General features: G+C 42.0%; 1 protein-coding gene across 1 annotated transcript in view; it reads right to left on the bottom strand.

Moving 5' to 3' along the window:
- ramp1 (receptor activity modifying protein 1) overlaps positions 1–24,405 on the bottom strand; it is a 140,713-nt gene that overhangs the window by 63,460 nt on the left and 52,848 nt on the right. The window contains exon 2 of the mRNA XM_056289227.1: positions 14,028–14,166. Coding sequence (XP_056145202.1) covers positions 14,028–14,166 — 139 coding nt within the window. The remainder of the gene's footprint in view (positions 1–14,027; positions 14,167–24,405) is intronic.

Below are 24,405 nucleotides of genomic sequence, written 5' to 3'. Positions count from 1 at the left end.
TTGCTGTACTTCCTCATTCCACCACCAAGTCTCCTTGTCTTCCTGCCTCTGTCCTGATGACACACCAAGTACCTTCCTAGCTGTCTCCCTCACTATTTCTGCAGTGCTTGCCCAGCCAAGCGGCAACTCTTCACTACCACCTAGTGCCTGTCTTAAAACCTCCCTGAATTCCACACAACAGTCTTCCTTCTTCAACTTCCACCATTTGATCTTCGGCTCTGCCTTCACTCACTTCCTCTTCTTGGTCTCCAAAGTCATCCTACACACCACCATCCGATGCTACCTACCTACGTTCTCCCCTGTCACCACCTTGCAGTCTCCAATCCCTTTCAGATCGCGCCTTCTACATAAGATATAGTCCACCTGTGTGCACTTTCCTCCACTCTTGTATGTCACCGTGTTCCTCCCTCTTCTTGAAATATGTATGGCTGTATTTCCATTCTTTTCACAAAATCCACCACCATCTGTCCTTCCACATTTCTCTCCTTGACACCATACCTACCCATCACCTCCTCATCAATTCTGTTCCCTTCACCAACATGTCCATTGAAGTCCGCTCCAATCACCACTCTCTCCTCCTTGGGTACCCTCTCCACCACGTCGTCCAACTCACTCCAGAATTCTTCTTTCTCTTCCATCTCACACCCAACTTGCGGGGCATATGAGCTGATAACATTCATCAATACACCTTTGATTTCCAGCTTCATACTCATCACTCTGTCTGACAATCTCTTCACCTCCATCCAGCACACTCGACATACTCCTCCTTCAGAATTACCCCTACCCCATATCTCCTCCCATTCACACCATGATAGAAGAGTTTGAACCCACTTCCGATGCTCCTGGCCTTACTCCCCTTCCACCTGGTCTCTTGAACACACAATATACCTACCTTTCTTCTCTCCATCATATCAGCCAGCTCTCACCCTTTACCAGTCATAGTGCCAACATTCAAAGTTCCGACTCTCACCTCCACACCGCTACCCTTCCTCCTTTCCCACTGCCTCTGGAAATGCCTTCCCCCTCGCCTTCTCCTTTGCCCAACAGTAGCATCGTTTTCAGTGGCACCCTGCTGGCCAACAGTACCGGTGGCGGTCATTGATAACCCGGGCCTTGACCGATCCTGTATGGAAATCTGATTTGTGATCCACATATTTGATTTGACAAAGATTTTACGCCGGAAGCCCTTCCTGACGCAACCCTCCCCATTTATCCGGGCTTGGGACTGGCACTAAGAATGCACTGGCTTGTGGTTTTGAAAACATAGCCTTTTCTATGGATTTTGGCTTTTTGTCCACACGCAAACTACATTCTAGGTCACTGAACATGGACATTTTGGAAAATCCTTCCAGGGTGAAGATTTTCAGAAACTCCATGTTCAGTGTTGACTTGTGGACAGGGAAATGCAGTTTTTGGCTTGTTTGCCATTTTTCAGGCTTCTGATTGGCCAACATGGCTTTAGGTATATATCGCCACCTGTTGGTATGGCATGCTCTTGACAGTGCTTCCACTGAGTTTTTGTGCTCTCATTTGGAAAGAGAATTTTTTAAACAGTGCTTGTGTGGACGGGATTTTTTTTTTTTTTTTAGAATCAAGGAAAAACCCTGTTTTCAAAAATGCTCATGTGTGTAGTTAGTCAGTGCAGAATGAATAAGATGGGCAATGAAATGAGATGGGAGATAACCCGAGATAATTCAACAGGGAATAAGAAGGGAGGTGCATGTTTTAAAGATGAAGAAGAGAACAGAAACAGTTTCCTATGGAAGTTAGGACCTGCTCCACCGAACATACTGAGTCAGATTCTGCACATATCATATTTCTGAGTACATGATGCAGTACTTTCTTGATATGATAATGATAATGTTCAGATATGTAAATTTACATATCTTAAATGCACTGTCTATGATCTGTGCATATGCTCTTGCACTGAACTACAAATTTGTAAAGTGTATTGAGAACTTAACAAAATGTGTAAACTATAAAAATTAATATATCTGTAGAACTGTCAATGATTAATGCAGTGATATTTATTTCTCGCCAATAGGATCTCCATTTTGGCATGATGAGAACATTCATACACTTATTTTTAGTCTTAAATACTATTTATACATAGTATATTCGATTGCTGTCGTACTTAAAATTTCCTCGTGTTCAAGGAGTTGTCTCTGTGCATGCTACTTTTGCCATTTCTCTACATAGCTGACTTTCCATTGCCCTCCAAAAGGGGCTAAGCAGAGATCATGCAGCTTTTTTTGTGGAGGTAACATAGGTCACTAAATAATCATCAAGCCAGATATAGTGTAGTCATCCTTCTAACTGTCCTCGTTAAAGGCAAGAAATAGATGAATGTAACTTCTATATATGAATATCTAAGGTTTTCCTGTTAGTCCTAAAAATCAGGCAGAGGATAGTCATAGATGGTGATAGGAAGAAAACAAAACAAAACCTCCGGCTTGATCAGGCATCACCACAGACACAATTGGCCGTGTCTGCGGGTGGGAAGCTGGATGTGGGTGTGTCCTGGTCGCTGCACTAGCGCCTCCTCTGGTCGGTCGAGGCATCTGTTCGGGGAAGGGGTGGCAGGGAGAACTTGGGGGAATAGTGTGATCCTCCCACGTGCTATATCCCCCTGGCAAAACTCCTCAGTGTCAGGTGAAAAGACGTGTCTGACGACTCCACATGTATCGGAGGAGGCATGTGGTAGTCTGCAGCCCTCCCTGGATTGGCAGAGAGGGTGGAGCAGCGACCGGGATGACTCGGAAGAGTGGGATAATTGGCCAAGTGCAATTGGGGAGGAACCCCCCCCCCAAAAAAAGAAGAAAATACAGCATTGGTCAGAGCAGATACCAGCACGTTTGATTAGACACTTTTTAAATAAATTTTAAAAAGTGCCTAACTAGAGCCAGCAGCAACAATTAAAAGCCAAGCTGAAAACAAGGACATCAGGCTGAATAAGAAGTTGTCTGTGATTTAGTCAAAGTTTGCATACAGTAGCCTTGCTCCCTTAGCTGCTAGTCTGTTAGCACATGCATATTTAATTCTGATTTGAGTTTGACTGCATGTTGCGTTTGAACATCTCTGTATGTTTTTCATCTACAAATTTTACATTTGTCTTTATGCTGCCCCCATGTCTTTTGTCTCCTATGAAAAAGGGATCCCTCATCTCAGTGGGACTGAAAGTATATTTTAATTATAGTTTAAAAACTAAGTAGGTCGGCCGCTCTGAAGGCCGAGCGGAATAAACCGCTGTTCTTGCAGTCTGCTCGTCATGTGGCTGGGAGGTTCGTATCCCAGACTCGCCGTAACTGGTCACGGCCAGAGCGTCCACGGGGTAAGGCATTCATTAGGTCACCCTTACCCGAGGGATAGTGGGTATAGATCGGTGTAGTGTTCGGGAACTCGTCGTTCTCCAGCGACCCCTCTGGCCCATCCGGGTGCTTCCAGCCAAGCAACCGAAAGCATTCTCCCTACGTCTCCTTCGTGGGTGGAAGGCAATGCAATCCATGCAAGGCTTCAGCGTGTAAAATAGCGAGAGCAGCCGACCACAGTTTGAAGGATACTGGTGTTACGACTATCTCCTTCCTGTGGAAACGTGAGCCAGCGGAGTTATTCGTTCCGGCCATATGCCATTGGGTTAATCGGGTGGGACAAGGCGAAAAACTAGAAATAAATGTATAGGGGGAAAAAAATTAAGTAGGTCATGAAGTTGTCAGTGTCTGAACTGGGGAAAGCAGGAAAACAAAAATCACAGACTTAAAAAGTTACCAAAGTATTTTATCACCAAAAAGCGAATGAAACAGAACCAGATAATTCCTTTAAAAACTGTTTTCCTTCTCTTTTTATGTCGGCTTCTCATATATCATTAATACAGTGGTGGGACTGAAGTGTGGTGATGACAGCAATGATACAAACTTGTCCATGCTTCTCTCCGGGTTATTAAATATAGATGATAAAGAGGAACTGTTCAAGGGAGAGGATCATTTCCCCATAAGTCCAGCATGTTTAGGATGTCTTGTTCTTGGCAGTGGAAAGAGCTATAATCTCTGAAAAGAGCACCTTGCAACAGTTTAAAGATAATTGAGAATGACTACTTTTACCTCAAGTGAGGTTAGCTCAAGGTTACCACTTAATTTTTGAACCAAATTCATCAAAAAGTAAGATCAGATAAGACTAAATATATGCCGAGGGGAAATTTGTCTTTGGATATGGGAGCACTGCTGCTTCCACACATTCATAGGGGGGAAAAAAATGGAGTGATGCTCAGACTTCCTTTATATTAAAAACATGATAACAACTTCTCCACTGGGTTTTAAAGCATTTGGAGGAAGCGCGGTGTGACAAACTACAGATAGATGAGGAAAGAAAACAGTGGCTGATAAAATGGCTGCTTGGCACCATATTGAAGAGCTGGACTTGCACTGCGTGAGGTCTGGAAGTAATAATAGTTACACAACAATGGTAAATATGATTAAAAATGCTTGTTAATCCAAAGAAAGAGTTTGGGGGGGGGGTCACTTGTCAGCGGATGTGGCTTTCAGATTTGAGTTTGGAAATGGAACCAAGTTGCCATATTAAACAACAAATGGGTATGAAGCATCACTTGATAGACAAGTGTGGAGTTCAGGTAGAAGAGCAGCAGAAGGTTTCTGGATTGGCAGGCAGACTGAAGAGTAGGACACTGGTAGCATGAGAACTGAAAAGTAGATCTGGTGCATTTCTTTCAGGTGGTTTTAAGCACTTAATCTCTCTGCATGTGGGGAAAGTCAGAGACAAAGGCTGCCCCATCAAAAAGAACTGATAAAGGATAGCTGATGAGGATATCTTGCCACTGGATACATTTTAAAATATTGTGTCCATCACTTTTTATAACATAACCTCCCTCATATCAACTTTTATACACCTTCTTATACATTTTGTCTCTCGGATAAGCTTTAAGACTTTTTTTGCGACATCATTTTTTTCTCTAGTATTTTAGCATTTCCATCCATCTTTTCTTATTCACAGCTTCAAACCTCTTTCATTAAAATGGCTTGATGGAAATGCAGCTCATAGAAAGAATAGGCACAGTTAGTCCACTGACTGACTAGATGAGTCAGAAGGCTGTAGACAGGCAATTATGCTTATTATTGCCACAATTAGAAAAACTAGTGGGGTAATTTTCTACTGATAATAAGACTAGTATGTTTGGCTATAAAATAATGATGTGCTATGCTGACCCAGGCTGACAGCTCTGGGATTTGGCAGGTGTTCAGATGTACAAATGATGTGAAAAGGAGGCAAAGGTACACATGTGACATTGACTCAGTAATGCCTGAGAGGCAGGTGGGTTTTTGTGTTATGATGTCTTGGTGTTGGTAGATCCAAAGTGGAAGCAGAATGGCCACTACATAAGTCGATGGCCAAAGTAAACCAAATTCAGGCAGACCAGAAGACAGCAAGAAAATCATGACCACATGTGGAGTGTACTCATACCTACGAGGTGAAAGCAAAAGGCAGAGCACTCTACAGTTTGCACTTTGTTGGCCCTCTGAGGACTTCAACCAAGCTTATTTCATTTCAAAATTGTGTTAATTTATTATTCTTTTGTTCCCCAGTATAGGAGAAGATAAACAGTCACAGGCCACTAATCTGGCATGCATTGCCGCTTCACTGCACAGGCCTCGCTCAGCTTGTCAGATAGCATGGAGAGGAGGTGATTTCCAGGATCAGGGAAGACTTTCATCTAAAATGAACACACATGCATGGCAAATTATGTCTTTTGCTGTGATAACAGACTAGTGTACAGCACAGCAGAATAGGCAAGACTCTGCCCTGGCATGCATACAAGACCAGCCTGTTAGTATTTAAGGAACACCTGATGTGAAAAATTTACAACCCTAAATGGGAGACATTCAGCAACATGGCTATGTGAACATGACTTACTATTCTCAGTCCTATTTTAAAGCCCAAGATGTACATGTGTTTATTTTTTAGTGTTATTGGGGTGAGAAGAATTATCTTTTTTAAGACCACTTGAATAATAAAATCCCTAAAATGTCGTCACTCTCCTCTGATGTTATCATATTTCTTTCCTTGCGCTACTCAAACATGACCTTCATAAGAGATAGGATGAGATGAATCTTTTTAATCCCTTTAAGGAAAATGTGTATCAACAAACAGAAAGCAGACCCAAAACACTGCACGAAACAAAATGCAATACAATAACACAACTACTGTGCAAACTACACAAACAGGAGTATGGTACCCTTTTAAGAAAATGTCTTTTTTTTTTACAGTGGCCTCTCTGGCACAGAAAGCCTGGTGGGTCACAATAAATTCTGTATGGGTAGCATCCATACAGGGCGGCACAGTGGTTAGTGTGGTCGCCTCACAGCAGAAAAGTCCTGGGTTCATCCCTGGGGTTGTCCAACCTTGGGGGTTGTCCCGGGTCATTCTCTGTGTGGAGTTTGCATGTTCTCCCTGTGTCTGCGTGGGTTTCCTCTGAGTGCTCCGCTTTCCTCCCACAGTCCAAAGACATGCAGGCCAGGTGAATCGGCCGTACTAAATTGTCCCTAGTTGTGTGTGTGTGTGTGTGCGTGTGTGTGTGTGTGTGGGCCCTGTGATGGCCTGGGGGCCTGTCCAGGGTGTCTCCCCGCTTGCTGCCCAATGACTGTTGGGATAGGCTCCAGCATCCCCGTGACCCTGAGAGCAGGATAAGCGGTTTGGATAATGGATAGATGGATGGGTAGCATCCGACTCGTCAGTGAAACTACACACAAACCTACTTGCTCAATGAATCCAAACACAAACACACCTCATCAATGAATGAAATGCACACAGGCATATGAGTGACATCAATAATGGCATTTGAACTCATATACCTGGTATATTACCTTGTTATACAGCATTGCATTACAAATCCAGTTATCAAGCAGCAGGGTTGAACTGGGATCTGGTTGGGGGGGGGGGGCTCTGGTTTCAGGGTTGCCATAGGTGCGCGTGTGTGCATAGACTATAAATCTGATTGATATCATTCGGCAAACTGTAAATAAAATATAACAAGGGGAGACAGACAACCCTCTGCTCTGAAGACTAAGACGCTAATCATAGTCATTCTAGACACTGTTGGCAGTGTGCAAAACTACAGCTGATGACAATAGAAATTTTCAGCAAGTGTACTCTCCTCTGTATTTGTATCAATAGTGTTGTTACCACTAAAGAAGAGAATAATAATACAAAGTAATATGAACACAACAGTCTCTTTAATAGCCACATTAATCTGGAATTAATTTATATTTTACAAATATACACAGGCTGCCAACACCTTTTTGAAATTCCCAAACCTTTCCATGTCTGTTAGCTACCAAAACATTGGAGGCAACCTGCCGCAAACTATCTTGCGTTAGTATCATTTTGTAAAACACAAACATTGTTTAAGCAGAATATCAGAGCAATTTACATTGTTATTAAACCTGTCAGCTCCTGACCTCTTTGTCTCCCTGCCTTGCCATCCACCTATGCCACATACTGGCCTCCAGCCTAACCTGATTAATGGGATGGTTGTCAATGTACAGTCACAAAGTTAGCTGAGTAAAATGGCCCCGGCTGCTAATATTACTGCCAGAGCTAACTGACAAAGATAAGTTACTTGGCTGTCTGAGGATGTGATGAGTTTGCCTTGATTTAAAACTAAAAAGCTTGATGATAATGAATGACCATGGTCACTGGTTTGTAGTTAATTAAGTTTACAGCAGTTTGCTAAAATATCAATGTTGATAGAGGACATATTGTTTAGTGGGAATATAAGACAAATTGCATGGTATACTCACTTGTGTCATGGTGAGGACACCAGTGTTACCTGATATACCGACTGGGGTGCACCTTCTCCGGGGGTGCACCTTCTCTGGGGGTGCACCTTCTCCGGGTCCCGCATGAGTCGGGCGCGGCAGCTGGTGAATACGACCGGCCACAAAAGTGATGACGAAACATCATTTTAAATCCGGAAAACATGAATCGTTATTTATTTGAATGGCAAGCATGCAGAGATGCTGTTGCTTTTTATCAGAACAATTTCACAGATATGGCATGAGAATCTGTATCATAAGCTGCCTTTAACCATCAAATACCTTACCTGATAATACCACACAGTCAAAAATAAAGTATTCAAGGCAAAAAAAAAATAAAAAAAAATGCAAAAGTGCAAATGACCCCAAAAAACATCAGTACAAAAATAACAAACTTCTAAAAAATTAAACAGCACTCCTTAATATTGGCTGATGGTAATTTTGATGGTATAGAAACTACAGTTTATTTCCACTTATGCATTCATTCGCAGTCCAGCCCCAACCCCAACTCGAAATAGGATGTCATTTAATTGCATGAGATTATAAAACTCAAGTTTCCCTGATGGGCTGAAAGTAGATTCCACATAGGTGGAGGAGGGAAATTCGCTCATTTGACTCGACAATGTGACAGCATAAGGTCGGGTTCCAGTTCAGATACCATGCACCCTGATGCTGGGTTGTATTTTCTGGAGTGCAAGTGGTGAATAAAACAGAGACAGTCTGGCAGTGACTTGTGATGGCTGACAGAGTAGAGAGGGAAAAACCTGGTGTTACTTTTGACATGACACATTTTGCAGTGAGGTGGACAGTGTCGGCATCTATAAATTTCCTGAACTGAAAATGCACGCGCGCGCACACACACACACACACACACACACACACACACACACTCTACAGCAATTCAAAATGGTATACCTAAAGGCATGAAAAGGCATTAAGTATGATATAACAAATAAGATTAAAAAAAATCTTAAAAATAGGAGACTACAAGATAAAAATGTCAACATAAAAAAGTTTAAAGAAGAAAGTAAAAGATAGAAACATAAATAGAAGAAAAAGCTATGACAGGGTCGAAGTGCAAAGTGAAAAACTGTCAAAGTGCAGCTGTCAGTAGGCCGTAGATTCAGTTAAAGGCAACAGTAAACAGAGTGGCCACAGTCGTGGTAAGTCTTACATATTCTGGAAGTTTGTTCCAGCTATGCGTAGTATAACTCTGGGAATAGTTTGCAGACGATTCCCAGATGATCTGAGAGGTCAAGAAGGTTCAAATGGAAAAAAAAAAGAGGCAGAGATGTATTTTGGTCCTCAACCATTGAGAGATTTGTAGACGAGCAACACTTATACTTACACACAGACAAAGGCATGCACACACAAACACCCATCCAAGTCTGGATTATGGACCAGGCCAGTGGGGCCAGTGCCCCGGGGCCTCAGACTGCCTGGACCCTCACAGCCCAAGACTTTCAAAGGAAGTTGCACGCCAGGGCTCTCGGTGCGCACAGCACAAGCTGACCACTAGGCCACTGGCTGCTTATACCCTCCAGACCCCTCAGCACATACAACGTGAGGGCCCCCAGACCTCTTGATGTTTAAAATCTCAGCTGATTACTACCGCCTCTCCAGATCCTTAGTGTTTAAAACATAAGCTGACCACTAGGGCCCCTGAGCCCCTCAACATTTAAAGTGTGAAGGCTGACCACTAGGCATTAGCTGACCACTAGGGCCCCCAGGCCCCTGAGTGCTTACAGAATGAGTTACCCACTGGGGCCCCCAGACCCCTCAGTACATACATCAAGTATAACACCTGGGCCCCTTGGTACATACAGTGCATACTTAAAATGAGAGCCTCTCAGAGAGTACAATGTTTCTGTACAACTGAGTCACAAGTTGACATGCTATAATATGCTGTGACATGATACAATATTCACCAACTAGTCAGTTCATTCTGCATAACAGGACAGTTTGAAGGGTGTCATATTATGGCAAGCCCTTCGTTATTTATGTTAGGGTTAATACTCTTGTGTATGCCCCTGACCAAGGCATGACAACAAGAACTGGAGTTGGTCCCGGGGTGCTGCATGGCAGCTGCCCACTGCTTCCAGTGTGTGTGTTAGGATGGGTAAAATGCAGAGGATGAATTTCTCCACAGGGTGTGTGTATGTCGGCCATGTGTGATGGCCTGGTGGCCTGTCCAGGGTGTCTCCGCCTGCCGCCCAATGACTACTGGGATAGGCTCCAGCATCCCTGCGACCCTGAGAGCAGGATAAGCGGTTCGGATAATGGATGGATGGATTATTAAAGGACATCTATCTATTTATTTGATGCACTGTAACTAGCTATCCCTTTATTTTAGCAAGCTGCCCATTTTCCCTTGTTAAAGAGCAGGGTAACCAAATTGACAGATTTGCTTCAAAATACTTTATAAATGTGGGAGATGTATTGCTGTTGACATGTTAAAATGTGTTGAACCATGTATAGAACTGATTAGACCGTTTTTGGGTATTTTTCCCGTTTTCCTTTCTTGATTTTTTGGCCGGCTTCCTTGGTGACGTCGCCGTCTTCCTTTCGGTGCCACGCCCCCAGAGTCTGAAACCAGTGGACGCTGCAGACTTTTACACGTTTTTGAAGCTTTGTTTTATATACTTCGCAATATGTTTAATCATACAGAATTGGCTGGGTGGTTACTGATATGTTTTCCTGGGGTATGGGTATCCCAGAACACAGATTTGAGCTCAGTTACCCGCCACTTTAATAGAAATTAGTTAGCTAGCTGTCCAGCTAGCGTAGCGGTCTATTTTATTGCCTACCAACACGGGGATCGCTGGTTCGAATCCCCTTGTTACCTCCGGCTTGGTCGGGCATCCGTACAGACACAATTGGCCGTGTCTGCGGGTGGGAAGCCGGATGTAGGTATGTGTCCTGGTCGCTGCAATAGCGCCTCCTCTGGTCAGTCGGGGCGCCTGTTCAGGGGGGAGTGGGAACTGGGGGGAATAGCGTGATCCCCCCATGCACTACGTCCCCCTGGTGAAACTCCTCACAATCAGGTGAAAAGAAGCTGCTGGCGACTCCACATGTATCAGAGGAGGCATGTGGTAGTCTGCAGCCCTCTCTGGATCGGCAGAGGGGGTGGAGCAGTGACTGGGATGTCTCGGAAGAGTTGGGTAATGAGGCGGATACAGTTGGGGATAAAAAGAGGGGAAAAAGCCAAACAAAAAAATATATATATTATTTACCTAGCTGAAATTTTTTTCTAGCCAGCTGCCCTTACAACCAAATTATCTGCACTAAAAAGCCAACTAGTTCACTAGCTATCGGCCTAAAACTCAGCTGTTTAACTAGTTAGGTGGCACACAACTTAAAAGGTGGCATTTGTTCACGGGTTGTCTGTGTGAAAGGGTATAAGATAAAGGGGTAGCTAGCTACAGTGGGTTGAATAAATGTAAAAACAGCATGCCATAGTCATGATACTTAAATTAAAGCTTCAAGCTACCTAACTATTAGTGCTATTAATTCAAAACTACTATTAGTTCAAAACATGGGATGTTGTGGCTGTAGGAATAAAAACCTCATTGAGAGCTTATTAGCTAGCCCAAATGAACACGTGTCCTAAATGGACATTGTGGTGTTGTTACACACTGGTTATCATTTAATATTGTTCTTTATACTATATGTACAATTGTCTAATCTTTAAGTAATCTGATTATAATTGTGGACATTTTTTTTTAATAATCACTTGATGGAGCATTACAAAAATACAGAAGGCAAGATTAAACAAAGGCAATATTAAAGGGTATAAAAATAATCAAATGGCTTCTTTTTGAAGTTGATGTATAGAATATGTAAGTCTGGCATGAAATAGGGTCTCAAGCCATGCCAGCTATGGATTTCTGGATCTAAATTTTTTTCTCTATGGAAAAAAATGAATAGGGACTCTACAAAGAGTGCCCTGGCAATTATGTATTTTTGTAGGCCAACCCAGAAGTTAGCATTGCCATGGGTTCCCTCGACAAAAAGTCTAAAAACTTATGATATCAACAATGGTTGTTTCTGAAGATAGTCTTCACAAATGAGAGCCACGCATAATGTTTTGAAAGCATAAATGCAGTAGATGCCATGCTAAATGGAACAACTACAAACCGTCGCATTTACCCCGAAGACTCATGTAGCTCAGGTACTGTGCGACAACCATTGTAGTTTTATATAGCCACTTGCTAGCAACCGACTTTTTAAGGCATATTGAAAGCTCAAAAATTCACGAGTTGGATATTAACTGGTGTATTTTATGTCGTAGAACAAGCACCAAAATCTTTTAACTTTGTGTTAATCATAGAACTTATTTCAGTGATGTCATAGTGGAAAAGGTACATACACTCTCCGCTGCATATCCATCAGACCTGGACAGGAACTCATCCAAATCAATAAACTCATCCAAATCAAGTCTTTCATATCTGACTCTGATGGGGAGAAGTGCCCAAATAAATTGCTTAAGACATTGCATGCACTCAGTGTTCCCCAATGTTTTCGTGGGGATTTTTCCAGCTTTGCCAGTGACAAACTGCCAGGGTGAGAGGACATTTTCCCTTTTAGGCAGAATAAAAAAATGAGCTGCAGAGTACTGCGTACCAAACACGTCTCAGCTCACTTATGTCAATAGAGTCAGACCTTGTCAGACAGCTAGATTTTGACAATCTAGTGGATGACTATGCAAGGAGGAAGGCAAGACAGACAACAATATAGGAAACCAGGGGGAGGGGGGTCCAAAAAGACATGTGCCCAGGGGCCTCACATGACCATGATCCGGCCCTGCACCCATGCACACAGTTATATTCGATGAGATGGAAGTGAATCAGAGATCCCCAGTGGCATCTTGGCTGAGAACGCCTTATCCTTCAGAAGAAAGCTACGTTCTTCTCCACCGCGCTGCCATTCACACACTTTTGCTGATTCATTCATTTATTTTACCTCTCAGTTTGTTTGTTTGTTTGTTTCTTAACATGAAGCATTGACTTCTCATGTATTGTTAGGTTGCTTGAGTTTTGAGGTTTCAAATCCAAGTGTAAGAGCTCCTTGTCGTGGAAGCGACAACAGCGCATTGTAACATTGACCTTTAAGATGAGGACAAGCCAGTCGAACAGGTCATGTCCTGACGGGACTTGCTGGGCTGTCCTATCTGAGGTGACCACTGCTAGCAGGGCAGTTAGGGATACTGTAGCCTCAGGGGAGCTTTGCGAGAGGTTAGAATGGTACTTTAAAAAGTTTGTCGCATTGCAGTGGGGGACTCCGAGTAAAAGCTTGTCTCTTGCAGGTGTCTGTAATTATTTAGTTCAACAAAACCATGTCTGTATTGGGTCATTTTCTCTTTTCTCTCTTTCATATCTGCGTCACAAAACTGAGGGCCTGTTTGAGTCTCATGTCTTTTATGGCGCTAAGATAATATTTGTGTGTCTGCAATAGAACTCCGTTTATGCCAAAGGCCTGAAGCCTTTGTTCTCTACACTAACGCTCTCTGTCTTTCTGTGGCTTCACCACCCCCCCCTCTCTCTCGACTCTCTCTTACCCACTCACTAATCAGATGTTGGAGGATGTCCAAAACTTGGTCAACCATTAGGGCTGGAGCTCAGATTGAACAAATTACGCAGTATTTTTGGTGTCCTGAAGGAGCTTTGTACTAATCGAATTTCCGTTCAGTTGACTTATATCAGATCAAAAACAATATTTTATCAAGTTGATGGTGTGTTCATTTTGCTAACAAACTGTTTGAAATTACTGACATAACGTTTTTCATTTTGGTTCTTTGGTGGCGGTATGAGGTCCTGTGAGCCCAAACAACAGTGTATTCGATTTAAATCTGGGACAAATAAAATGATAGAGCAGCAAATTCAGAGTTTCCTGTGGATACTGCTGGCAAAAGCTTAGACTCTTGTGAGAGAATTATGCAAATTTTAACTCTCAAACTTGCAATGCTTTCTGCATGTGTGTATGTGTGTGTGCGTGTGTGTGTGTTATGCATGTGTGCACAGGCAGTTTATGTATGCATGCAAATGTATGTGCATGTTTTTGAAATTCTTTCTATAGCCATCTCTCTCTCTCTCTCTCTCTCTCTCTCTCTCTCTCTCTCTCTCTCGTGTGTGTGTGTGTGTGTGTGTGTGTGTGTGTGTGTGTGTGTGTGTTCGTGTGTGTGTGCGCGTGCGCGTGCGTCCTCACTCCACAGTGTCCTCCCAGCTACACCAGTGCCTTTGGTCCAGTTCCTGCATGTCCAGTCTGAACTTGGCCAGGCAGAACTCCTCTATGGCGTACTCATATTTGGGTCCACAACCCAGCACCTGCCCCCACTGGTATGCTGCTGTTGATGGGGTTGGGGGGGAGGGGGGAGCAGAAGGAGAGAGGGTTTGAAGGGGAAGAGAAGGGTGTGGGTGGTTACATAAGTGACAAAGACAATCACAGTTAATCACGTTGCTGCAGAACACATGTTTAACTACAACTTTAGCTTTAGAAATCAATGTCAGAAAACACTTTTAACCTTTCCATGTACACTACCGTTCAAAAGTTTGGGATCACATTGACATGTCCATATTTTTGAAGGAAAAGCACTGTACTTTTCAATGAAGATAACTTTAAACTAGTCTTAACTTTAAAGAAATACACTCTATACATTGCTAATGTGGTAAATGACTATTCTAGCTGCAAATGTCTGGTTTTTGGTGCAATATCTACATAGGTGTATAGAGGCCCATTTCAAGCAACTATCACTCCAGTGTTCTAATGGTACAATGTGTTTGCTCATTGGCTCAGAAGGCTAATTGATGATTAGAAAACCCTTGTGCAATCATGTTCACACATCTGAAAACAGTTTAGCTCGTTACAGAAGCTACAAAACTGACCTTCCTTTGAGCAGATTGAGTTTCTGGAGCGTCACATTTGTGGGGTCAATTAAACGCTCAAAATGGCCAGAAAAAGAGAACTTTCATCTGAAACTCGACAGTCTATTCTTGTTCTTAGAAATGAAGGCTATTCCATGCGAGAAATTGCTAAGAAATTGAAGATTTCCTACACCGGTGTGTACTACTCCCTTCAGAGGACAGCACAAACAGGCTCTAACCAGAGTAGAAAAAGAAGTGGGAGGCCGCGTTGCACAACTGAGCAAGAAGATAAGTACATTAGAGTCTCTAGTTTGAGAAACAGACGCCTCACAGGTCCCCAACTGGCATCTTCATTAAATAGTACCCGCAAAACACCAGTGTCAACATCTACAGTGAAGAGGCGGCTGCGGGATTCTGGGCTTCAGGGCAGAGTGGCAAAGAAAAAGCCATATCTGAGACTGACCAATAAAAGAAAAAGCTTAAGATGGGCAAAAGAACACAGACATTGGACAGAGGAAGACTGGAAAAAAGTGTTGTGGACGGATGAATCCAAGTTTGAGGTGTTTGGATCACAAAGAAGAACGTTTGTGAGACGCAGAACAAATGAAAAGATGCTGGAAGAATGCCTGACGCCATCTGTTAAGCATGGTGGAGGTAATGTGATGGTCTGGGGTTGCTTTGGTGCTGGTAAGGTGGGAGATTTGTACAGGGTAAAAGGGATTCTGAATAAGGAAGGCTATCACTCCATTTTGCAACGCCATGCCATACCCAGTGGACAGCGCTTGATTGGAGCCAATTTCATCCTACAACAGGACAATGACCCTAAACAGACCTCCAAATTGTGCAAGAACTATTTAGAGCAGAAGCAGGCAGCTGGTATTCTATCGGTAATGGAGTGGCCAGCGCAGTCACCAGATCTGAACCCCATTGAGCTGTTGTGGGAGCAGCTTGACCATATGGTACGCAAGAAGTGCCCATCCAACCAATCCAACTTGTGGGAGCTGCTTCTGGAAGCGTGGGGTGCAATTTCTCCAGATTACCTCAACAAATTAACAGCTAGAATGCCAAAGGTCTGCAATGCTGTAATTGCTGCAAATGGAGGATTCTTTGACGAAAGCAAAGTTTGATGTAAAAAAAATCTTATTTCAAATACAAATCATTATTTCTAACCTTGTCAATGTCTTGACTCTATTTTCTATTCATTTCACAACATATGGTGGTGAATAAGTGTGACTTTTCATGGAAAACACAAAATTGTTTGGGTGATCCCAAACTTTTGAACGGTAGTGTAGGTGTGAGTGTTCAATTGTATGTGTGGGTAAGTTTGTCTGTATTTGTGCACATCTATCTATCTATCTATCTGTGTGTGTGTGTGTGTGTGTGTGTGTGTGTGTGTGCATCATCTGTGTATATATGTGTGAGCATATGTGGCGTGTGTGTGTGTGTGTGTGTGTGTGTGTGTGTGTGTGTGTGTGTGTGTGTGTGTGTGTGTGTGTGTGATGCCAAGCTGAGAGACAGGAGGACTGGGTAAAAGGCCACATCACAACAGAGGAGGTTCCACAGCGAACAGCATCACTGCCCGGGGCTGAAGCATGAGAAAGCCCTCTTAGAATGAGAGCAGAGAAGACATCTTACACAGTCAGCTCTTTCTTAAGTCACTGCAGACTAACATCATTTTCTATATCGGTTTCATCAGTTTGATGGTAATATATATACCATAACTTTAGTCATGCTTTTCCTTACAAGATCCCTAAAGTAACTATACGTTAGGTGACCTGCGATCTGCTCCGACTGAGATGTCCGCTGTGTCTTCTTGGTTGGATTGTGATTTCTGTGCCAAGCTCTCCACGTGAAGGTGAAAAAGACACCTTATTATGAACTCTGCAAACTAAATTCTTTCTATTTGGCTTCCTTAAAAATAAATCAACAGAAAATCTGAAGGCAGTTTACCGTAAATGTTTTTACCTGCAGTTTAATATGTTAAGTTAGTTTTAGGAGGACCGCCATGGGACTGCTATGGGTTGGGTTCAGTTTAACATACTATCGTCCTTCATTTCGGGAAGGTTTGCAGACCCCCCACACACACACACATGTTTTTTTTTTTTGCTGAACGTTTGTCTTTTTCCATTTGAAGTGTTTATTACTTGGATTATAATTTCTGTTACTTTTGTTGTTGTCTATTTTGTTTGACATAGTTATTTCACGATTTCAGATGTTTCATTCTTCATTTGGTGAAGAAAATGATTAAAAAGCAAATGCATTAAAAATAAGGAAATACAGACTGTGCACTCTATCATAGAATTAAGATGATTGTATTTTACCACACCAGACACAGCTAACAATGATGGAAAGAAAAAAAACAAGGATTACATTTAAAATAACACACAGATGGGTGACAAATTAAAGGAAAACCAACATAAAGTGTCTTAGTGAGGTGTTGGGCCTCCAGAACATCTTCAGTGCTCCTTGTCATAGATTCTACAAGTCTCTGAACTCTACTGGAGGGATGGACACCATTCTTCTAAAAGATATTCCCTCATTTGGTGTTTTGATGATGGTGGTGGAGAGGGCTGTCTAACATGTCGGTCCAAAATCTCCCACAGGTGTTCAACTGGGTGGAGATCTGGTGACTGTAAAGGCCATAGCATATGATTTACATCATTTTCATCAAACCATTCAGTGAGCCCTCACATCCTGTGGATGGGAACATTGTCATCCTGGAAGAGACCACTCCCATCAGGATAGAGATGTCTCATCATAGGATAAAGGTGATCACTCAGAATAACTTTAATAACGAACAGAAAAGGATAAAATGGACATTGTAAATATGATGGAACGGTACAAAAATGTACAAGTGAGTTCTATTAAGCAAAATGTTTTATCTAATTCAAAATGATATTTACAAAATAAACAAAGCAAACTCCTGGATATGCGCTTAATTCCCAATAGAAATTCTCACCAGATGTGCCAATGCCGAGTATGTTTGTGCATTCCAATATGGCTAAAATGTCAGATGTGATAGACGTGTTGTTTTGACCTCAGATAACTGAGGTCAGCATGTTTCAAAATGCTCTGGCTGCCACCATCTTGAAATGTTTCTGTTCACTTTTATTATGAAGTACACCATGTCTTCTGTTGTATTTATCTCCCAAACTGAATTCAGAAACCCACTTGAAAAAAACCTATTAGAAGAACACACACACACACAAAGTCATGGAAACACACTCATGCAGATGCACACACAGAAATACACACATCTTGGCCAAACACCTTCACAAATAGTGTGAAGGTGTACAAAAATAACACATGCTCATATATGCAGCCAAACATCTTTTTTCACACTCCCTGTCTCCCCTGCCTCCCTGCAGCTTGCTCCCAGTGAAAAATCCTTTTTGGAGGCGGGGGAAAGAAAGGAGCAGAGGGACTTCTTAAGCTAAAATGGTTTAGACAAAGGCGAGTTTATGAGGGCTGAAAACAATGAGCTTTTCTTTAATTGGCTTTGACGGAATGGGTTTAAGGCCAGCTCAGCAAACAACTTCAGACTTTTCAAAAGCCCTGTCACATATGCACATTTAAAATACAACCCTCATCATCTTTTGTTTAGTCCCTTTTTCCGCCTATCCCCCCCACCCAGTTTTCCTGTGTTTCTCACTCCCTCCTCTCTTTACCTGTCCCTTTCACTCTTTTTTCACATTTCTCACCTTCCGCCAACTAACATAAGAGTCCTGCTCACTCTCTCTCGCCCCTTTTCCTGCTAAACAATTCCTTTTATGTTTCCACTTGTCAGGGTGTGTGTCTCGCTTATCAAGAACCTGCCAAAGTGAACGGATTGCTAGCATTTGTCCTGGCTGCTGTAATACAGGACAGAGTATCCACTATCTTTACAGGTTCACTGCTGGTCAACTGTATTAAAGGTTAGTCACGCTCTGCTCCTCTTTTAGTTACAAAAAAAACTACATCGATTGATGATCTATTGACAAAACACCAACTAGTGGTGTTCAGTTTTACCACTGCTGAATACCGAGTGAGAAGAGGCAGGTGGATTTTTAAAAAGGTTAGGTAGATTTGGAGGGCTAGTTGATGGCCACACACACCAATTTTGCATGCAGGCTCTCTCTCTCTCTCTCTCTCTCTCTCTCTCTCGCTCTCTCTCTCTCTCTCTCTCTCTCTCTCTCTCTCTCTCTCTCTCTCTCTCTCTCTCTCTCTCTTTCACCTCTACTGTCTCCATCTCTCCATTCCTCCAGCAGGAGCGAAGTGGACAGACAATAATAATAATAATGACAACAACAACAATAATAATAAAACTTTATTCATATAGCACTTTTTGAAACAGGGTTAAAGTGCTTCACAACCCAGGATAAAATAGTTAAAATTGACACAAAAATTTGTAAGAATAAAATAAAAGCACTAACAAATAATACCATATAATGAGAGAAAAAGGGAAGAGCAATTAGTTAATAATAATAATAAACTGTATTTATATTGCACCTTTCTGAACAGCGTTGCAAGGCGCCTTACACAACAGGATAAACTAATGTACAGCCAAGAACAACAAAATACAGTAAAAATATAGGACATAATCAAAACAATTACAAAAATAAGTAAAAATAAAAACACTATAAATAAATAAAAACAAATATCAAACATTTGTAGAAGCTTTCATAAAAAGAAAAGATTTAGACAAGATTTGAAAGAAGCTAGAGACTTGGTTTGTCTTAGTTCAATAGAAGGAGAGTTCCATAGTGTGGGGGCTCAAACAGCAAAAGCCCAGTCACCCCTTGTGACAGACCATGACCTGGGAATAACCAGCAGGTTTCCATCTGTGGCTGTTAATGCTCAAGATGGCAAATACAAGGTAAATAATCAGAAATGTATGTAGCAGCATGACTGTTTAAGGCCTTAAAAGTGAGCAATAAAATCTTAAAATCAATTCAAAATATAACAGGGAGCCAGTAATGTCCCAGTAATGAGTCGAGCAGCGGCATTTTGTACTAACTGCAGACAGTGGAGGGAACCCTTCCTGAAACCCAAGTAAAGTGCATTGCAATAGTCAAGCTGAGAATAGATAACAGCATGTGCAACTTTTTGTAGATCAGCAATTGATAAAAATTACCTAATTTTAGTGATTGCCTTGAGCTAGAGAAAGCATGACTGAACAACATATTTGATTTGATTATCAAAACCGAGGTTAGCATCAAATATTACTCCAAGATTCCAACCAGCCTGCTTAAGCCTACTTGACAGACCACCAAGATTAGTACCAAAAGGGCTGACAGAATTTGGGGGGACTGAACAGAATGACCTCAGACTTATCATCATTAAATTCAAGAAAATTTTCGGACATCCAGGATTTAATGTCAGAGAGGCAAGTTGTGAGATTTGCTAGGCCGCTAGGATCTGTGAGTTTTAGTGGCATGTATAACTGAGTGTCATCAGCATAAAAATGGTAAAACACATCATGATTTTGAATATATTGGCCAAAAAGGCAGCATGTGTATAGAAAACAGAAGGGGTCAAGAACTGAGCCTTGAGGGACACCACAACTTAACTGAGCCATTGAGGACGTAGAGTTACCCAGAATAACAGAAAAAGTTATGTTGGAGAGGTAAGAGTGTAATAAAATAAGAGCCGAGCCCTTGATGCCTGCCCAAGTATCTAAGCCATGTAAGAGGATACTGTGATTGACTGTACCAAAGGCAGCACTTAAGTCTATAAGAATTAAATTCGAGCAGTCACCTCTGTCTGCAGTCAGTAGTAGGTCATTAGTAACCTTAACTAGCACAGTCCCGGTAATATGAAGTACTCTAAAATCAGACTGGAAACTGTTAAAAACACTATCAGTGTTCATAACAGATATCAATTGAGATTAAATTACTCTCTCCAAAGCCTTAGATAAAAAGACAATTTGGAGCTTGGTCTGTAATTACTTAAGGACAGGGGATCAAAATTAGGTTTTTTTAGCAATGGGTTAACAATGGCATGCTTAAATCGGTCTGGAAAAGAACAAGAGGCCAGAGAATTATTAAGAATTTGCAGAATAATAGGACTAACAGTAGAAAATACCTCCTTGAGCAGCTTAGTGGGGATGATGTCTAATATGCAGGAGGAGGAGCTCATATTGGAGACTGTACTCTCTAACACTGAAGTTGTAATGGGTTGAAACTGGGTAAAAGAGGCCGAATTAACATGGGGAATGGAAAGAAATGGGAAGAAAAAGAAGTGGAGGGGCCATTTATAACAGAATCAATTATCCTAAAGAGAACTTTAGGATTGTGGTTATTTCTAGATATCAATTCAGAGAAGTAAGCTGATCTTGCATCCTTAACTGCCTTCTGGTAAACTAACATTTGGTTTTTAAGGGTGTTATGTGCTAATTCGGACTTGTTGACCTTCCATTGTCATTCTGATTTACTACAGAGTCTTCCAAGGGTATGAGTGTGATCGTTCAGCCAGGGGAGGTTATTTGATTTTTGTTTCCTAGAGTTAAACGGTGCAATTTGGTCAAGGGTAGATAGGCACTGATCACAATGAATTTGACAGTGCATCTGGATTGAGAGGGGCTATAGAGACATTAAAGGATGATGAATTAAAAGCGTCACAGAATCCACACAGCCACTGGCTAGCCAGGTATATCCGGCCTAGTCATAATAATCAGTGTTACATCACCACATAATTTTAAATTCAGAGAAAAGTAGCTTTCAACACCACATAAATGTGTGAGGGCGGAAGGACAGAGTGGGAGAGAGCAGGACAGAAAAAGAAATGTAAATAGAGTGAAGGATAGAGATTAGTCGCAGATACATCTTAGAAACTGATCATCGAACCCCCCCCCCCCCACACACACACACACACACACACACACACATCACACATCTCTGGATAGGTTGGATTTGAGATGGAACTCATAAAACTGTTAATCCAATAATAGTCTTACCTCTGTTCATTTGGATTATACAGAACATCCAATTGTGTAAATATGGAGTAGGAGTGGATTTCCAAAATGCAATACATCCACCAAATAGAAAAAAAAATCTTTCTCAACATTCATTAGCAAAAAATCTGCTTGTTTACATTCCTACAAAGTTTTTAGGTCTTGCTGAGGGGAGCGGGTGATAAGTTTACCCGCACAAATCTCACCAAAGACTGAAATCAAAGCTCAACATCAAATGTGTACGCATATGTGTTGCTCTGTTTGTGTGTTTGTGTATGTGAGTCATTATAGATCTTTGAATGTATTTCTTTCATCACATCCGAGTATTCTTACTAAAGCTCCTCAATACAACATTCAAAACACTTCTTCTTCAACTACAAGAGTTTTTGCCCTGCTTTGTACAAACCACTTCCGCAGTCACTTAATGTTTGGCTGTTGTGAGGTTGTTTGTATCACCTTGCAGAATCTCATCATCACATCATACTTCAAAAAAAAAAAATACTATATATATATATATATTTTGGAAGTCAGTGAAAAAATGTCTGTGGATGAGGCAGCAACGCGGTGACATCATACAACATGACTCGAGGCTTCCTGTTAAGCATGCTAGTTCAAACCAAAGCAAGACACTCATTATGTCAAATACTCGAGGCTATCTCTCACTAGCTGTGCCTCAGCAGCTGTTTGCCCGTATTGCAGTAAAATACACTCTGCCTGCGTTCAAATGCACCAACTTTTAACCTCTGATTTAATGAACTTGTCCCAGCCATCAAACGTGCATCGCTCCTTGTCAAATCAATCTTACGTAAGGGCAGCAGTTTTGCACTGACAATGAAAGAGCAGGTGATGAAAAGAGCAACTTAGAGCATAGGTTTTTTTTTCTTCTCCATTTTGTCTTCCACCTTCAATATATTGATCTGGACTTGTGACTCGGAGGAGCCTTCTCACCTTGGTACAGTATCTGAAAAGCTGTGATTGATTATATTTACCAGCCGGACACAGATATTTTGAGAACAAGAAATATTTTATGTGTCTGCTAATTATATCCTTCCATGCATCTTGTTTACCACATTAAGAATGACCTTTTCCAGTGGACAAGCTGTTAAGTCTTACTTTGGAGGAATACAGGCTACAAGTAATGCTTTGATCCATCCATTATCCAAACCACTTATCCTGGTCTCAGGGTCGCAGGGGGAGACACCCTGGACAGGCTGCCACGCCATCACAGGGCCGACAAACACACACATTCACACCTAGGGACTATTTAGTATGGCCGATTCACTTGACCTACATGTCTTTGGACTGTGGGAGGAAAGCGGAACCCCTGGAAGAAACCCACGTAGACACAGGGAGAACATGCAAACTCCACACAGAGAACGATCCGGGATGACCCCTAAAGTTGGATTAGCCCGGAGCTCGAACCTAGGACCTTCTTGCTGTGAGGCGACCACGCTAACCACTGCGCCACCATGCCGCCTAATTCTTTGATGTGCAGAAAATCTTTCATTCATGGTACAGCCCATACAACTAAATGTGCCGCATCGAACATACGAAGGATGATGACCCACCAATCTTTCTCATTTTAGCATTATTATCTGTTCCTTTTCTGAATCTTTTTTTTTTATTGTTTCCTAGTAACTGCTGTGAGTTTATGTGAATGGGCGTGTAATGCCCCCCTCATGCATCCTGTTCTGCAGGCCATTGCTTTGAATAAGAATATGTTCTTAATCAGCTTGTCTGGTTCGATCAAGTTAAACAGAGAGGGGAATGAAAAGGAGGTGCATGACACACAAAGAAATGGATGGCGTACTTGTAAGTAGAGCGAAGGGTCGTGGATTATAATAACCTTTGACCAGTCACATGCTGTCTTCTCTCTGCTCTTCGTAGGAAGTTGCCCAGAGTGCTCTGCTCTCTGCTAGGAAGCAGACCGTGCCTGCAGCTAGCTTCAGGCAGCTCTGTGTGCACATGCGTGTGTGCATGTGAGTTTGTGCTTATGTGGTGCATATGTGAGGATGTCTGTGTGTATGCAGTATACATGTGCGTGTGTTTGCGTGCATGCATGTGCATGTGTGTGTTGTAGTTCAGATACTGTATATGTCTGCTGCAAAATGAGTGAAAGAGTGGGTTTGTGCTATGTGTGTGTTTCCATGTGTGTGGTAGTTCATATATGTGTGTTTAATAGAAAGCGTGGAAGAGGAAGTGCATGTTGTGTGTGTTTGTGTGTGTGTTATACTGTGTCTTCCTCACACGCCTACTCGAATCTCTCTAACTTTGTTCTCCATCCCACTCTCTCTTCCTCCGCCACACTGCCCTTTTCATTGCCTCAAAGACCATACATTTACATATCCAAAATTTACTCACACACACACACTCACACACACATACACACTCAAACACACACACACACCAGTCTGCAGGGTTATGTTTGACCCTACCACTGAGCCATTGATCCGTTTGTGTGTTACATCACACAGCAACCTGTAGCCCATAACCTTTTATCTCTCTCTGGTGCTTTTCCAAGAAACAATCTGAAAATGGCACGGCATGCTACACTATTAATCAAAGTTGTGAATGGTGTTCCATTTTCTCTTGAATTAAAAAAAAACACACAAAAAAAACAAGCCATATCCCCATCAGAAAAAAAAATCTTATTCATTCACACAGGAAAAAGATTCCAAATCTGTATGAATTGATTGCAACTAGGTCACAATGAAAAGAAAAATCCCACATAAATGAAACATGCAATATGCAAGTCCCACGTGTTTATAATGAGTGAGTCCTTGGGGAAGAT

Source organism: Lampris incognitus, chromosome 11 (assembly GCF_029633865.1).
Source record: "Lampris incognitus isolate fLamInc1 chromosome 11, fLamInc1.hap2, whole genome shotgun sequence".
NCBI classification, from domain to species: Eukaryota; Metazoa; Chordata; class Actinopteri; order Lampriformes; family Lampridae; genus Lampris; species Lampris incognitus.
Note: the sequence above shows the minus strand (reverse complement) of the source record. Positions and strands in the feature narration are given on the sequence as shown.